Source organism: Argopecten irradians, chromosome 2 (genome assembly GCF_041381155.1).
Source record: "Argopecten irradians isolate NY chromosome 2, Ai_NY, whole genome shotgun sequence".
In the NCBI taxonomy this organism is placed as follows: domain Eukaryota; kingdom Metazoa; phylum Mollusca; class Bivalvia; order Pectinida; family Pectinidae; genus Argopecten; species Argopecten irradians.
Window position 1 is genome coordinate 4008636 of NC_091135.1, and position 19599 is coordinate 4028234.

At 34.3% G+C, this 19599-nt stretch overlaps 1 protein-coding gene across 3 annotated transcripts in view; it reads left to right on the top strand.

The window, feature by feature from the left end:
• The first annotated feature begins 235 nt into the window (after positions 1 to 235).
• LOC138314176 (parathyroid hormone/parathyroid hormone-related peptide receptor-like) overlaps positions 236 to 19599 on the top strand; it is a 64667-nt gene continuing 45303 nt past the window's right edge. Inside the window, exons 1-3 of one of the 3 annotated variants that reach the window (XM_069254368.1) lie at positions 236 to 505; positions 1997 to 2786; positions 3549 to 4509. In XM_069254368.1, the coding sequence (XP_069110469.1) occupies positions 4408 to 4509 (102 nt within the window). In that variant the 5' untranslated portion in view covers positions 236 to 505; positions 1997 to 2786; positions 3549 to 4407. Of the gene's footprint in view, positions 506 to 1152; positions 1273 to 1996; positions 2787 to 3548; positions 4510 to 19599 lie in introns of those variants that run through there. The other 2 variants (XM_069254366.1, XM_069254367.1) reach the window with 2 other exon arrangements.

The following is a 19599-nucleotide window of genomic DNA, read 5'->3' on the forward strand; positions in this document are numbered from 1 at the left end:
GTTGCCAAAATATACAATATGCATCGACAAAGCCAATGCATGATCCCATTTATTACAATATCAAGTGAGCATTGTTTTGAGGCGTACACGTTGTATTTAGGTATCACCAGACAACACCTGGGAAATTACAAAGCCGTAATCTTACCATTATACAGTAACAACCAAACTTTTGGCATTCGCCGCTAAAACAGCTACAGCCAACATTTCGCTGCTATCGGAGATACCAAACGGATGTATATAGTTATCCAAGGGAAAGTGCAGCGTTCACATGCACGGTAACGTTACAGCATGGAATGTCTCTTAACCAGTTATAGTGTGTATGGTCTTTATAGTATGACGGTCTGACCGATAGCGCCAGGCCTCACGGTGACCTCCGCACATTTCCTATTCTCTATATAGGCGGTGTTATGAGATAGAACAACTTCTGTGATTTTGTAGACGTAACAGGTTACATTGGATGTTTACTGGATTGGCGTCCCCCCGCTCGTGTGGTCGTTTCTAAGGGGTGAGGCAATATTTGATACTTATTAATTATTTCATCAATTGTTATGGTAATATTGTCAGATTCATTGATAGATTCATAAAATGTCAACAGAATAACACTGTGTACCTTTAAAATATTTCAATTAGGTTGTTTCATTAGTGGAATATTTTCCATGACAAGACTCGGTAATTGCGGACAATGCCATGCAAATGTATTGAATACTGTGCATGCATATTTGTTTACTGCCTAAACGTAAGAGCATTGGCAAATTTATCCAGTGGATCGAATGTCTTTCTATTTTGTATTTTTAAACTCCAATGTTTTTAATAAAGTTACCATATGTATTATATTCAAGATATTTAATTACCTCTAAGATTGTAAACTGATAGGCCGTATGTAGCAAGGTACTCAATGAGAAATGAATATTCATTAATTAACATCCTAGTGTAATAGATAGCGTTAAAGAATTAAAAGCTTTATCACATACTATTGTAAATATTTTTGTCAGTCATGATGACGTAAACAGACACTTTGTACCTTTATTAACGTAAAATTGAATGAGTTGAGACATTTGTATTGCAGGATTGATAGGTAAATTATATTAAACCTTGAGAGCATTTTATCCCGTAGAGTCTATAATTGATTAAATCAGCTTTACAGTCAATCACCTTAACGTATCGTCTCAATCATCCCCGCACAGTTGCAATGGCTACAGGTTAGATAAATCAAGTGTCAAAGATTGCTGTCCAATATAGATAGTTGATGATTACACCAATTGTCTCCTGAAGGTAAAGTACAAATGGAAGTTACATTCAGTTATAAGATAAGTACTTTGATTGAATTAAAAGTATATATTTGTGACGATTTGATATCAAACCGATGGTAGATAGATAGGTGTTCAAGGTTTGTTTCAGCTTTATCATATGAATGAATATATATTTGTAAATTTCCAGGATTCTTGAATTACAGTAAATGATGATTTAATAGCACATAAGTGATGTCAAAATTTCGAAAACAGTATTTTACTACCTTAAATCCAGGAAAAAACATTATCGCGAATTTTACAAGGTTTGAAGCAGTTTGCAATGTCTGCTTTTAAATAAGCTTAGAGTAGCGAAGTGTTATGATATATGTTGAATCGATAAGTAATTGCTTTGAAATGTTTTAAATTTTGAAATCGATTTAGCGAGACTCCTATGACATGTTGTCATCTGTTTCATAAAGACATCTTTGCCAATTGTTTGAAAGTTAAAGATATATACTAGTTACTAGATCAAGAACCAGTTTAATGTTTAAGTTTAATCTGTTTCATTTGTCAGGAAGATATTTCATGATATACCTCGAAGTACATGTAAGAGATCTGAGTTGAAGGACATTTGGTTTTTGCAGTGCAAATATTTTATTCCCCAGCTGAAAAGGGATGTTGGAAATTTGTTTTCATATGATTGATTAACATATTTGAGTCGGAAATATGCTTAGATTGTCTAACTATGTTTTCTTTTTCCATTTCAGGTAATGTGCAATCGGATCAAAAGGATCAAAATTTGTCATATACACAGATTTCGATCTCGTCACACGCATCTGACATATATACATCTTTTGATTTAAATCTGGATCACCTTTTTTTCGTCACGGATGACTCATTTAATTACTAGTGTCATACGTGTTGCATTCTCCATACCTCTCAATGCAAGACAGGCCACTAAATCTGCAACCTTAACTTTGTGAATTATAATGCCTGCACATGAAAGACACGTATTGACCGGTGTAATTAAAGTTCTTAAGAATCCACGACTGCTGACCTGACAAAAGTATAATTATATGCACTTCTGGAGCTACTTATTAACGATCACCAATCATTGTGATCACTTGTGAATGACAGGAATACCCCCAGAGTATTCAGCTAAAGGTATTAACATTACTCGATACATTGTCAACAAATTGTGAAAGACCGTGTATCTCGTCAAATCAACATACAGTGCATCAAACTCCTTAAAGGTGTTAAACTTGCTACTGAACATGACCTCTCACAAGGTAAAACAAAGGGAGATTACGTCTGGTTACATCGGGGATTCAAAGCTGCTACCTATTCTCAATGGGAAGGGAGCGATGATCGAGACTTTCTTACGGAGTGTCGACAGTTGAACACCATAGCATACAGATGAATGGTGCCGATTCGCCATTAGTTTAAGGAAATTTGCTGAAAAGTATGCTCACCGAAAGCTAAGACACTTTTGCTAACTTAAAGGTTTTGGTGGACCATTAATGAAGACATGTCGTTATAGACTAAATTGCAGTATATGTAAGTTTTTATTGTAATATATATGAATTAGTGCAACTGACTTTCATCTGTTCGTTTTGCTTAACTTCGTTTTGTTAAGAAATTGGTCCGTTGTTTTCTAACTTTTAAAATAATTTGTATTGAAAATTTGTTCAGAATGAACCTAGTTATAATCCTCATTTACAATTATGATTTCAAATCTTGTTATAGGACTAAGAGACAACGAAACAATTCATCCATTTACGATACATAAGAGTACAATACTTTTTCCATATTTCAGATTAACCTTACAATTCTTACCAAGAGTAATTGTTAAGAGTGGTACTATTCGAATAATGAAGTATCTAACACTTTTTGAAATTGCATTACTTGGTATCTCACAACCAAAGTTAAAATTGTCTTACACATATTCTGGAGGTAAACTAGAAATATAAAAAAAAAAAACCTAGAAATGTTAAACAGACAATAGAATCTGACAAATCTCGTAGAAAGCAATTGTACTAGCAAAATCTAGCGCTATAACAGCAATTAAGCTCCAGTAAAATTACATGGTTTATAATCATAATATCATTGGCTTATAGTGATTATATTAACTTAAATTAGCAAATTTCATAAATGTCAAAATTGTGACAATCAAATCGCTTGCCATGAAACCACTAAATAAATGCAATACATGTACATAAAAAGTAGCTTTATCTATGTTTTAAATTCTAATTTTAATTTTAAATAAATCGAATTTTATTTTGAATGGTGGCAAATTTGTTACATTTTTCTTTTTCATAGGAAAGATATTCCTTCCGATAACAAGTGAATTACAACTCTCTGTTGAATCGGACCTGTCCTTGTTGGCGCCACCTACCGGCGATGTTGGACCTGTGTAGTTATCGGACAGCTAACGAGACAGCTGATGTGAGCGGCACCTATCGGCGATATCGGTCCTAGGACATCGAATGAAAAAGTTTAATGAGTCTCAAATTACCACAAGCATAACGACACTAATGTCCTGCTACTGTCGACAAGCTGTCTAATATCTGATTAAACAAACGCCTTGCACTGATTAGATTTTATAAAATATATTATTTCAGATAGAAAAAGGGACAAAATAGATTCACGAACAGATATTGGAAAGCAATTTAATGCGGACTGAATGTCCTACTTCCAATAAATACATTTTATCAGCAACTGATTGTCCTATCCTCGAGATAATATGGCGACTAATCCGTGTCTTGCTGGAATAATTCGCTGAATGAAGATGTTCCCAGGATATATTAGACTTCTCAATCCAAGCCATTCCAAAAGTGTTCAATACAACAATAATGATATTTGTAAGACTTGTTAAACCCATACTTGCTGACGTCATATCGACCTTTGCTTAATGATCATTTGCAGATACGAATAACAACTAGCAGACTTGTTGGTGCGACTTTGTCATGAATGTTCCTTGATACGAAAATAATATGGACATTACAGCAACAATATCGTGTATCATGGATGACCTTAAGGTGAAAACTCTTCATATCAAAACGGTAACATTAACGTAAAAACACAAAACGATACGTTAGCAGTATGACTTAAGCGTTGGGATTTTACTATTTCATTCCTTCATATACCAACTGCAAAGTACACCATACCATTCAGTAGTATGGCTTACCTTCGCTTTGATGGAATTTGGCTGCGTGTGTTAACAATGTATTTACTGATTATAACAGTGTCATCATGGACTACGTGCAAGAAATCCAAAAAGGTAGGAACTTAATCTTAGTTCATTTAAATATATCTACAAAACATATGTAATATATATGTATGTTATCGGAATGTACACTCGGCGGTAAAGGTATTGAAAAGTAAGATCGAACGCTATCTTACCACTTGGTGTATACCTGGGACCCTTGTAAGCTTCGTTTAAGTCCTGTCAACAACCCTTGATAATATGATACCATCGTGTAGCATTTCTGTATACAATCGGAAACAAATATCTAGGTGAGGCAGTACTTCACCGATTCAAAATAGCGAGGTCTTATTCGTATTATCGTGCCTGTCATACATACAATGTATAATCTAATGTTCATATACTGACAATACTTTGAAGGACATGACTGAATTATACGATTGTTGTTGCATTCAACAAGGAAATAGTACTGCTTTATTCTAGCAGCATTCCACATTCACAATTTCACATGTATTGTATACGGCATGCTCCTCTAACCTTAACTAGATATTTGATCAGTACATCGGTATTATAATTATATTCTTTGACGGAAAGCTGGATGCGGATGGTGGCAACATGCATGATTTGGATATACTGCTTCATAAATTGAGTTATGAATTAGTGTATTGATGGGTGCTGCCATGCTTATTTGGGAAAATGAGATTCACTGTCTGCAGTTATGACCAATAAAATCATGCGCCTTTCTCCTTCAAAGCTTAGGTAGTGTGTAGTTTTCGGAACTAATCCTGTTCTTATTACCAATTTTACGTTAATGTTAAAAGGGGGTGTAACTACAGAGGTTAAAATACCGAAATAAAATTATTGAGTTACTTTTAAAATATTTAAAGTCCTACTGAATATCTGATGAAATATATATATACTATATATAGAAATAAAAAAAAGTAGAAACGCGTTGTTAGTTTAGCATTAACGCTTTCATCATGTTCTGCAATGATGATGAAAGCGCTAATGCTAAAATAACAACGTGTTTCTACTTTTTTATTTCTATATGTTTACCGGACACTGAAAATTTAATGTTATTCAATATACTTATATATACTGTGAAATCATTAATTTTCGTGGGGGTTTAATTTTCGTGGATTTCGTTTTTTGACCAAAATCAACGAATTTACATCCCCACGAAAATATATATATACCTATACCAGAAACACATATACGTTTCTGCCTATACCAATGTCATGTAAGTTTATGCGTTCATACATTGTAGGATAATTATTACCTCACTACATAAGGTCTATTTCAGGGACAAGCATGACAAGTTCAAAGTTGGAAAATATTGTTCAAACAAAGATAGTTTTCAGAATTTCATAGACTTCATCTACATGTACCAAAACACTGGCTGAGTACCGACTCTAGCTTGTGATTGTAACTGTGTTGTGTGGTAGAGCTTAGTTCCGCTTGAGAGATCAAACAATACAGGTGACAGTTTCGACTGTGTATTTTAACGGTAATGTGTAAGGTCTTCTCCACGAATTTAAGTGCCAACGAAATTGTAAAATTTTAGAATCCACGAAAATTGAGCCCAACGAAAATAAATGATTTCACAGTACACATTTCTCTCTCCTTACTTCAAAAACGAACTCATCAAATAAATTTACTTATAATTATAATGAAAAACTAAATTCTTTTATAAATATATTATGACAGTTTTAAGTGTATTGTGGAGATTGAACGAAATATTTTAGATACGAGCATTGTGTTTTGATTTTAATGTTAGAAAGTATGATTTCAAATAATTTTATCATGGTAGGTTAAGCGTTATATTCCTGTACAACCAAAAGATCAGAAAAAATAAAATATATATCACTACAACGATAATTTATTTCTAATGAGGCATACTAAATACTATGTTAATCTAAATTTCATCTTGATATTTCTCTTGTACATATCAAATGACTATATTTGGAACATTATCGTGTAACATGTATTAATTCAAAACTGACATCCTTAACAGTGATTATTAGAACTAAGGTCAGAATAACTCTATCATAAAGAAGAACGTAACAATGAAAAATGTCACTGATCGATCCACAGGTAGATGGATAGGTGTGAAAACCCAATCAGGCGTAATGAAGGCTTTATCTTAGACTATTCATGCGGAAACATTACAAATGAAATGGGATACTATCTGGTAATTAGTACTATGTCGTTCGAAAGCTTGGTATCAGCTGGGTACCGAGATCAGTTAAGGATTGATAACAATGTTCAGATAGTTAAAACAGACACCCAAACATTCTAGTGTGACCAGACCCGTGGGGTTAGTCCGCCCTTTTATAACATTAGAGACACATATACCAATAAAAAGGAATTTAAGACGTACCCTATTTTATTTAAGGACATAGTTCATTTTTTTATCAAATAGCGTTTGTTAATTTCTGATTTTGCTTTGGTTGAACACTGTGTAGTCGTATGAGATCAAAAGTCTAATATGACACTGCGACATGGCCGATATCAGCCACCATACATTGAATCAAAGTACTTATTCCATGGAGGGTGTGTCGATCATATATATTATCAATGTTACAGTATAGTTTAAGTTCATTTGGATACCTTGTATACCGTTTTTTATTTGAAATGTAAATTCCTTATTGTGAATTCATTTTCAATGTTTGGTGTGTTTAAGGAGATTTTTCAGACATGTCATATCAAACATAATGTAAATCATATAATGTATTTCAAAGTCTGACAAAATGCCTCTGGCCCAGAATAAAGAATAAACGTTATTATATTTATGCTAAGCCTTTCCAATATTTGTTCTTTGATATGCTGGGTTTTTTTTTTACAACTCCATACATTGTATAAATTCATTAATAAATGATTCATTCTTTGACACACATGGTTTATTCACTTGGACCGATGTAACATGATTTAAAAGTCTCGTGAAATGTTTACTTATTGAATGTTTCAAATGCTTCTAATTGAGGCTACATGTACCTTATGTATATCAATATATATATATATATATGAATTCTGGATTAGACTCTTTGTATAGTATTGAACACTTATACAAATGTAAACCGATGAAACTCATTGAATGACCGCTTATCTGAACAAGCACAATTTGTTGTCGCGACAATTATGTTACCTTGACCATTAGTTCCGAGTAGGATAATTGTTAATGCGACACGACTGACACAGATATTTTTTATCTACCAATACTGAATGTGAAACAGTTGAGACTGCTATAGTGGTAGTTTGTCATTAACGCCAACAAGTATTGGAAAAACTAATGTAGGTACAAACTTCTGTCTGCTCGATAAGATTATAGATGATGTCCTAGTTAACAGACAGCTTCTGCTGCAAACGTTCAATATTATAGTGGTAACAGACAGCTTCTAATGTAAACGTTCATATTTTAGTGGTAAACACTCTCTTCAGTCCATAAATTTTGCGCTAAATTGTGATTAGGTTGATTACGTTTTCTGTACATGGTAAGTAACAGTAATTACCATAATACTCGAATTGTTCATAGCGCTGACATGTACACTGAAAAATAATGATTGCACCAAAAAGTACGTTAACAGTAAAAAAAAATGAGTGATATTCTGCTTACTAACGTTTCGTGTTTACTTAGTATGGTAATATTGACAAGAGATACTCTCCTTCTTGAAGTGGTTATTCATTAAACAATTATAATAATGATCATGCATCATGTTATAAAAAAAGTAAACCAGATTATCATTAGAGAGAACCTTTGAACAGTCGAAATGTGTAAAAACAGCTATACTATCATCATAGGCACTACCAATGAAGCAATGTGTGTTTGTGGGGCTGTGCCAGAAAGGTCCAGTTCGTACAAATAGTCTGCTGGGCGCGGGTGGTAGAGTGTTTATTTATTTAAGAGAGGTGCTGTATTGCGTGATCCTGTTATTGATTAGGTGATGTGCTTTCATTAACACATTCACCACTTGAGACACATGTAGACTCTTCTAAAACAAAGATCTGGCCAGTCCCATTATGAAATTTAGGGGTAAATGAGTTAAAAGTCCCTTAGAGATGGGATATTCGGCTTCTAATGTAACCCATCCTAATGTTTGTCACTGCTCCCGCTTGCGTGCAGAACTTCACTAGAATACATGGAATCGGGATCACTGGGGTAGTTAGTTGTTTTTAAATGGTTTAATATCTATATAAACAAAACTCTAATGTTGTTGGGCTATTAAGCCATATGTGCTTAATTGCTAATTGGGATACATCCGAAAGTATCTTACTAACTAATGTTCATAACTAGAGGTTTTTAGGTTTCATTAGTTTAACGTCCTATTTAACAATCAGGGTCATTTAAGGACGTGCGAGTTTTGTTGGTGGAGGAGGAAATGGGAGTACCCGGAGCAAAACCACCGACCAGCGGCCAGTTACTTGACAACTATCGGTAGAGACTACGTTGTTATATAATTAAATCATCACTATAAAGTCGATATTGAGAGGGAAATGGAACAAAACCGAATACACGAAGTCTATTGTGTTCGTACATGTAACTATTTCCGTTTGATTTTTCTGTACTTAATCTGTTACTGTTACCTTAACATTGTTGAACAAGCAAAAGTACTAAGTAAGGTCTAATTTGATGACTGAAGAAGACATTAAGTCCGAGATAATATGATACGTTGAAATAAGCCAGTGAATTCGTCATCCAGGAACATGTAAAGTGATGAAGTGTCATATACCGAAGACTTAGACAGATATCGCACTCAATAACCTACATTTGTTTTCCCAGTAAAATCTAATTTACCTGTTGAGGGCGGGGTTTACTATTCTAGGAGAAGCTTTATTTACAGTTTTCCCTTTGTTTTGGTGCAGACAGTATACTATTGGTGTGTTCTTGATGAGACATTAAAAACTTTTTGTAAGCTTATCAAGACAACCAGACAGAATAGACAATTAAATATCTATTGTTTGTGTTTTGTTTAGAGTGCATATAATATTGTACTTTTAAACATTATCAAGCAAATATTCTTTTATTTGATATAGTTCAGAGAAATCTACAAAAGCAGTGCCATTGGTCATACAAGTTTTTTAACTGATCAGAGAGGGGGCATTGGTCAAGATAAAATACTGATGTTTAACGACCTCAATGTTTATTGAATTACAGGTTGTTAGAAATGGTTTTTTTAAAAAGGAAAGCTGAGTTGACATTATACAAATATTGACATTTTGTAGGTTGATACGAAGCATTGTTAAACCGGAGAAAGGTGATATTCCATGCGGCCGAAGGCCGAGGGAAATATCACCTTTCAAAGGTTTAACAATACTTCGTATTAACCTATAATAAGTCAATAATTGTTTTGTTATATGAAACGAATACAATGATATAAAATTTGTCACTTAGAACAAATTGAAGCAAGGACAGCGCAATGACCAATTAAACAAAAATTGAAAAAAAAAATCTTCATGCACGTATCCTCAGTAGGTTCATTTAGTTCTTCTGCTTTTGAACATATATGCTACATAAGAAATGTGTTTAAAACATTTTTCCTAATCCTACCTCACTGTTGTCTGCCATGTTGAATTTGATCTATTGCCCGATGATCGCAATGCTAAGAGACTGGGAATCCTCTGTGTCTATTTATGGCCAAGGTTACCGGATTTGCAATGTCCAAGCTCTTAACAGGTGTTCATCGGGGTCTCAGGTTGACATTGCAATTTTGTCAAGCCCCTGAAAGGAGCGGTCTAGACCAATCAGAAAATAAGCAAAACTCACAGTCATATAACAAAACTGAATACTGAAAGGTTATATGTATGGAAGGCGGTTAATACAGATGATTATAGTTTAAAATGTGGATCTAACACAGCTGATGTATCGTGATATATGGGTATGTGCATGTAATGCACGTAAGAAAGTTTTTCGAAGGACCTGTTTTCAATCAAAGACAAGAAAGAAAATGTTGTGTGGACTTCTCGTGATAATAATCCTTATTATACGTACCAGATAGCAGATGATGGTGTAATATGAATTTTAAGATTAACATACATATTGATACCTGATGTATTGTTTCTTTTTAAATGAGGTCTTTCAAATCATGTTTTCATACTTCAGAGAAGAATTACAAACATCTCGTTCTGTAGGAATTTCGCAAAGTAGAAACATAAAGCAAATTTATTAATTATATTTTAATAGTAACCCAAAAATTGGGTTGATTGTCATCAAAACTGATATTAAATTGATATATAAACCTTATATTTTCCAAAGCCTCTTGCAAAACTCAATACTTTTCCCAGCGATATATAGTGACATTATAAACTGTTTACTCGCAAAACGATTCTTATTTTAAATTTAAATTTATCCTTGACAACAAAATGATATTCAGCAATCTGTGACAAGTATGGATTCTGCCACAGGCTTTTTACCGTCGGTTGCACTCTCCCCCTAATTGTGCTATGCAATTAATACATACATATGCCCTGGAGTACAAATCATTGTAATGGCAGTACTTATACGAAATCTAGTATAAACTCAAGTAAACTCTTAGTACTTCTGACATGTAAGTCTGAAGCTTTGTTTTAATGTAGTTAGAGACGTCTAAATCGATAACACGCATCATCAGACATATCATAATAAATGCAGAGTACAACAAACGTGCAATAAATTATAATTCTAATTTCAATTTGTTCAGATGATGGCGCATTTACACAAGTCACTGGATTTAACACTCTATCATACAGTTTGAATAAAAAAAATTAGAAACACGCGAAAAAGTAGCATCGGAATCCTTGCAGACAACCCTAGATTCGTAAATCTAGGTTAACAAAGAAAAACCCGTCATCCTTTCTCAAAACTGTTTTGAAACACTTAAGAATAAGATGACAAAAACGTACCGGTATCACATTGATGTTTCTGGCATAAATGACACATGGCATGTGTGGAACTCTATGATTAAAGCTTCAAATTCTTTCTTTGTATATTGCAATTATCAAATTAACCAGAGAATATGATTATCGGTTTCCATATTTACGTAAACAACTGCAATATTTTCATGTCTTATTCCTATTGACATATTTGATAACTTCGATTTATAGCGTGCATCCTTAAATTAACTATTCTTTGTCTCCAGATGAAACTTTGATCACAAATACAAAACGTGCAAATCAAAGCACATCGATTTCCTGAGTGTGAAGCTGTTTGGTTTATTAGACAATAATTCAATTTTGCTTGTTACGAGCATTTTCATTGGCTCAAAAATTTACTTTATCAGTCCATAAAGGAAAAAATGGCGTCGCCGTTTGTAACGTTGCTTCTGATTGGTTGAGATGACGGCGTAATGATTTCATAGACAAAAGAGTCCAAAATAAATTTTGAATATTGAAGAGATTATCTTTAGTAAATTGAATTATAAGGATTAATTTGAATAGATTTTTTTTATGTTATGGAGATATAACACAAAAATCTGAGTGTACTCTCATCATACACCGCTTCGTGGTTTATTTAGAGTACACTCAGATTTTTGTGTTATATCTCAATAACATAAAAAATCTATTCAAGTTAATCCTTAAATGCCGTATTTTCAATAGAATTTACATTTCTGTCGATCGGAGCTGTCTTTCCATATAAATACTAAAATATCATATGAATATATTATCAAATTAAAGTCTACAAATCAAATCATACGAGATAGACATGAAGTCAAAATGTACTTGATGAAGGCAAACACAGGCATATTGATAGAGCAGACACCACGACTCAAAGATGATATTATCTCTAAAAAAAATATGTGTCTGTCTCCAGAGACCGGTGGTCCAATCTGGGCTCTGACCTATATTCAATAAATCGTTACAACCGAAACTAATATCCTCTTCACTTCCTGTACAAGGCAGCGTGCGTTTTTCTGTTATTTGCCTCTATGGACAGATTATGGACACTACGCTTGCGTGTGTACAACCAATATAAACACAATTATTAGCTTTTGTCAATTATCAACAGCGGACACGAGTGGTCAGTTGGTCAACATTAGAACAAAGTAATCGCCTTTCACTTCAATAGGAAAAGGGTCAGTTTAGATAGAGGTTTCGCGTACTTTTTGTTTTCATGTGACCTAATTATATAGTATTGACGGAAGTGACCACTACTATCTATATTCCTACAAAATTGTTAGCGGGATAATATGTATGAAGAGACATGGCCTTGAAATACTAGATCACATTTCAAATATTTTGTTTGTTTCAAAGAGTAATTTTCTCTTTGAAAGTAGAATATTATCATATTATTCGTTAGCGCGCCACATTCTCACAAACTGATGACTCCTATACAACACATGGGTACAGAACGAAAGAAAACTAATATAGTTCGGACATTTATTGTCTGCTTCCCGTTTGATCATTGCTGGGTTGATCTATTATGCTTAACTACCTTTTAAGGTTAATTATAGTTGACAATGTGTCATGTGTGGTGCTAGTCTGTGTGTTTTCGGAGGCTGCGGTATGTTCATGTTGTGTCTCCTTGCAAAAGTTAAGACGTTTCCTCTTTTAAATAGTGCTATCTTGCTGAAGCATGCAGACAAAGATACATAATACAATGAAAATGACATTGTATAACTTATAAAAAGTGTCAACCTTGAATAAAAGTGTGCATTCACTGTCTCGGTTGAGTACAAAATAAATGTACACGTTGATCCGTGAAACAACACAGCTGGAGAGAAATAGTGTAACAAAATTACACACAGAAATTAAGTGACATATCATGAACTCTAATTCATTGATCGAAATCGATCTTTTGAATTGGTGAATAATTCGATGTCAACTACAGGTATAATATAGGCGTTTAGGCGTCACACATATATAAAGAGAGTGTTCTCTTATCCCAACACTCTCTGAGAGTAGTGCATGCATCAATTTGTAAGATCTTACCAAGTCCAAAAGTGCATGCGTCGATCCAGTGTCAGCCGAGACAAAAGTGCACGTGCTATGCCATGATACCCTATTTATCCATACATCACAATTATAGGTAATGGTGTGACAACTGTCCCGAAAGTCTCCGCCATTTCACTCCCAGGAGCGTTGTGTTTTATGTGATCAATTGAAATACGTCCCTGTGGGATTCGTCGGTGTTATGAAATAATTAGTATTGGCGAGTTTGCAATAGATGGATAAGTATTGGTGTACTTGATAAGCAATCTACCGTAACATGGAGCATATCTTAATACATATTCCCCAAAGTATTTTCTGCCAAATTATTCATAATTCATGGTAATGAACTAAACTGATTGCTACATGTAATTCGTATATTTCGACCGATGCCATAAACTTCTAAATGCATGGACATTAAAACATATAAAAGAGCAGGGTAGTTATACAAAATATTCCGACTATTTAGGATAAAGTCTACTAGAGATATAAACTTTTATCCTCTTGACTAGTCAATCAAAACATATATTTAAAGATAAGACCTGGATCCTTGGATATCTTTTGTCTTTGTTAAGATGTACATGTAAAAATGTCTCTTTAGAACCCAAATAAAAAATAATGCTTTATTTTATTAATAGTATGCGAAAACAAATGAAAATATGTAAGGACAATTATATTTGTTGAGGTTTAGAAGTTTTAAAAATATCCTTGGTGTTACCACCCGACACGAAGTTTTGTAATATTCTTGAATGATCAGATGATATGTTATATACGACAATGCAATCTAATCACTTATATGTGACCTTTTTCTGGCAATCAAACGAGTGGTCTTTAAGACTTCCAATACGATATGGTCAATTTCAACATTTATAAAGAGGTTTCGAAGATCATATGAATTGTCTTTTATTTGACAAAAACTAATAATATCAAATACACATGAATGAAATAGGTTTAAACACAACACCCTGTCGAAGACCTTCCTTTGCGCGGGGGAGCACTAATATAGACACAACATGTCCGTTATCAATGAATGATGCAATTTTTCATGTCGAATCGTCTTCAGGATCACATTTCAGGATGTGTGTAATTTTAGTTCATAGAGTTACAAAGGTCGCTCCCATCGATCTTCACGATTTGTCATCTAGCATTGTCTATTAACCGTTATTTGGTTATTGGGTAACCCCGATATATAACGAGGATCAGACGGTCTTTATATCGTATCTACATTTATGTATATAATTGAATGATAACAAAGCACAATATGATCACTTGTAACTCTCAACGACTGTATACATTAAGTCATTAAACACAAGCAGGCGATGCGTCAATACAAATAGCAATATGACAAAGCGTAATACAAACACTAAATATGGCTTTTTGTGCTGTAACAGAAGCAGAGTTAATCATACTCATTATTGTTTATAAATCTGCAGCAGTACACGTTTACAATTTCAATTTGGCTGCAGTTACATCATTAGCCACACCTTTTATAAAAAAAATATGTCATATAAAACAGTTTGTGGTAAACTAATCAGATTAGTTTGAAAATATCCATTGGCAATATGCAAAATATTAAATTGACACTAATTGTTCGATTTGATCAGATAATAAAGTCCCGACGTTAATGAGGAACATAAACAAATCATGACACGATCTCGTGAAGAAACACATGGTTTAGCCTATGTCATTCCTGACTTAATTAATTCCTTGGTGCAAACCGACACTCATTATGTCAGATTGGGTCCTGATTAAACATATAGATTTGCGTTACATGTATTCTCTATTCCGTCTTTGCATATTACAGAGTTAGCTCCCTTGCGCGATTGTTACGTCATCATTTTGTGAGCGCAACTCACATCGTTTTCTCCGTAACGTATGACGTTACGCTCTCAAACACATGACGTCACAATCAATACCTACCCACAAGTGCAGATTACTCTGTAATATGCAAATTAGGAATACAAGGGATGACACTTACTCTTTAGGACCAACCTGTATCTTTGTCTACCTCCCTATACAACCAACCATGCATATAAAACGTGTACTACTATCAGACATTGTTAAAATGATGTATTAATGTGTTTACACTAACAACTTGTTGTTTATTCTGAATGTTTCCCTGTCAATAACAGTCTGACATTCCATCTGGATGTTCGATATACGACCTCTGTGTGTTTGTACCGTAACACGTCGTATGGTCCCTGCTAAACAGCATTCAGTTCACAGAGAAGATACGAGATTATATCACATCTGCAGGATAGAGTGATAACACTATATAATCCAGGACAGATAAGGCTATGTTAAATGGAGACAAACACATTTATTTTAGTTCACCCCATCTACTTAGTTTCTAGTTGATTATATTGCTTCTGACGCATCAAAATGATGTTATAAATATCATAAATTTGGGTCGTTCTTTTATTGGACGATTTTGTTTAACGTCCCATTATACAAAAGCTAGCATCAGGTTAGGACACGTCAGTTTTAGAATATGAAAAAAACCCCAGAGTACGCAGAAAAAAACCAACAACCCTAGAGTCATTACCTAACAATGGCCACGCATCGGTTTATGCTAACAATGGCCACGCATCGGTTTAGAGAACTCACTATACAGAGCGATAGGGCCTTTAAGAAAATGTTAGAACGTTTTGAATACTCACCCTTGAAAGATATTTTTGTATAGTTATACATTTTGTTGTTCTCCCAGCTTACCACGTCTGTGATATATACAGCAAGCATTTGGTACATTAGGCTGATAGATAAAATCTATTCTGACACTGTCCACATTAAGTCTAAATGATAAATAAGACGTCGACATTGTTATAGTTTAAGTAATTAATTTCAAGCCAGGTTAACAAGATACATATGCCCCACATGAGTAATGGATTTCATACAAATCATAGACAGGGAGATAGCTATCACTGCATTATAACAGAAATTGTTTAATTCATCACACTGTGATACTATCGCGATCGTCAGTATGTGCTATTGGAGATGTGTAAAATATCTGTCCTCGCATCCATCTTATAACGACAGCGGGTATCGTGCTGGAGCTATAGTTCTAGACAAATTGATTCCCGGTTGTATATGAACTAGAGCGTAAATTCGGAGAAATGTATGATTTCATACGATTTTATCTCTGTAAGGAGGATCTCTATGAGTCTGATCAATATGATATATTTCATCCTATTGGAGATATATATTTAAATATTTAAAACAGAACAGGCGTCAGATGTAAGTAGATGTAGATGTTATTCCCATCAGATGTCTACAGTGGTCGGATTCCTAATTGCAAGGTAACCTTCCATAAGATTTTACGAAGAATAACCTAAAGAGAAAACACATTGAAACAAAATATTAGCATAAACAGATACGTTATAATATACATCAAGATTCCTTATAAAATTGGCAGGACTGTATTTTGTCGTTTCCGAAGTGTTACTTAGTTTAAGATGTAGTGAAAACATGTTTTTGGACGTTAAGGTATTAGTGTGATTTGTGTAGTATGGGACGTTAAAATGTATATCCATTCGAGATATTTTAAACAAACAAAATCCTTGATGAAACATCATTTTACTAGAATGGTTTACTTTCAGGATTCGACAATATCACTAAACTTAATTTGGTTATGCATACCGTGCTTACCAATAATTGAAGTAGCATACAGACATGCCTAGTGAAAGAGGAAGGGGAATAGTTATTTAAAAGAAACTCTCGCGACATTAGATTGATTTTACTCTTGTTTTAGTCCTTGTCTTGTATACAGTTCACACGTGCCTTAATGGGGTAACGGTAATGTCTTGCATCTCAACTGTTGATGTCAAATTGACATTTGATTGTAAACTGATGCAATTTAAAGAATAAAACATGCCTTCATCTTGAGCAGTTTATCGACTGTAACTTTCGATCAAAACTGCAATTCTGTTTCGTGGTGTCTCATTGATCATCAATTTCCTTTTCGTTTTGCCAGTAAGATTTACATTATCTTTCAATATTATGTTTGACACTAATTTCGTTATATGTGTTTTGTATGCTTATATGGTTTTAGTGCTTAAGAGTAACACATGCAAACAACTGCTGTGAATAAAGTCATGGATATTCCCCGCTCTTTTGATTGAATAAGGCCGTGAAACGGTCTATGATGCCAATAATTTTGTTTTGAAGTGGGACACGGAAAATGTCATGATGTCTTAAAATGTTAAAATTTAGAGTTATAACCTCGAAACAGATAATTAGAAATAGATAACGCGACACAATATGAAGACATCAAAGATTATAAACACACAATCACGAATAGGAAACGATAACGAGAACCAATTACAATTCAAACGAACAAGAAGAATTGGACCATTGTTCCAGAATACTAAGCGTCTTCTATTTACACCGTTGTCAGATACTGTTCATTGGAATGTGACATCAACTTATGAATTTGGAGGTCAATGCAAGCTTCTTGGTGCGCATTCCATGGATAATATTTTGATTACAACTTTTGTAAACATTCGTTATATTTATAGTGTCGACAACATCACTCTTTTATCAAAGTGAAAGAAAGGCTGGGTAGAAAGAGCTTTCTAACATAACATGCATTCTCAGCAATAAACAATGAGACAATAAAAACCTATAAATAAGTTAATAAATTGTTCTGACATGATAGTCTTCACTTTGTGAAAAACCTCAAGACGTTACAGGCTCTTTAAATCAGATTAATACTCTACTGGGCAGAAGATTGATTTGTATTCCGTCAACCGTTTTGCCTCTTTCTCTTCAAACGGCGCGGAGACTTTTTATCGCAACAAAAACACGATCATTGATATATTTGAAATCCTGAAGCGAAGGCAAGTGTTTGGAATTGGATTGAGAACAAGAACACTCGAATATAGTTACACACTAGCGGACAGAATAAGACAATTTGTCTACAATTTGGTGTTTGTTTGGTCATATGACCAGGCGAGAAAAAAAGGAATCAAAAAGGCATGAAACAGTGTAAAACTGATACTTTAAACGTAGCATATTTCTCGGCTTATGTCTCGCTTTAATTAAATCTCCGCGTATATATCCACATGATCCCATCATCAGGTGCTGACAATGTTGACCAATATTTACCAATATCTAGAATATAGGCGTACATCATGACAATTATATTACATCTCAAACACTATATTTCAATTTTCACTGTAGTTGGGAATTAATGAAACTACTTAAAGCATCCGGTTTCATTTGCTCATGAACTTGGGTATGAACTTGGGTATATTTTTTGAGGTTGAAATACTTGTGAAATTGTTCAATGTCGGACTTGGCATGTCTCGCTTTTAGACGGGTTTCGATAGTATTTAAAAGTCTTCACTCTTGTGTTGAGAGCCGTTGGTAGGCTGGAAAAGAGTGGGAGCCTCCTGTGTTTAGTTTCGGGGTTAATCGTTAAGGAGATATTTTGAGAATCTTCGCTAGAGAACGGTGTTTGTGAAATTGGAGGTTAAACTATCGATAATCGGCCCGGTGTGTAGCGCCACGTGCTCGGTCTTTCATTGATGGGTAGGAGTTAATTCTGGTAGCGAAAACGTGAGAATATTAGCAGCAAAATTGTCCATTTCACAGTACTTCCCACTGAGCCACGCGGGTGTTTTCTTGTTGTCACCTTTACACATGTTAAATATTAATAAACTGTTAAATGAATTTGATGTCGTCCATTGTCCATACTCACTAGTACCTTTGAATATTGTAGCGAGACATAGGAATCTGCAAGCTAACGCGGCAGTCGAACCCAGAGCAAAACAAATTAATTGTATCATTCTTACTCTACGCTAATGACTGCGGTCGTAGCGAAACAAGTCGTTACTTAACATCGGTTTTCGGTTTTTGTTTTATCTAGACCTATTTTTGCCAAAGAAGCTTCCTACCAGGCCTAGGCATAGATCTAAACAGCAGTGGTTTAAAAAAAAGAATGCAAATATTACGGACAGATTTCTACAATTTTAAAAGCATTTTTATGAACTCTCGTTTTACTGACTCCGTGACTCTTGTGTATCGTTCGAGTCAGCAGTATTGCCTTCTGAAGCAAAATAAAATCTGCCATGCCCCTGTGTGACATGTGTCGAAACTACGTTAAAACGTCTCAGTTACAAACAAATGACGAAGCCTAAACGTCGATAAAAAATACTATATAAAAGTCAATGAGTGTTGATTTACCTGTAATTAGTTGCTTAACTTGTATCTTGGCTAAATGCTACATAAACCACCAGAACCTTTCCGCTCTCATTACGTTACGGTGAC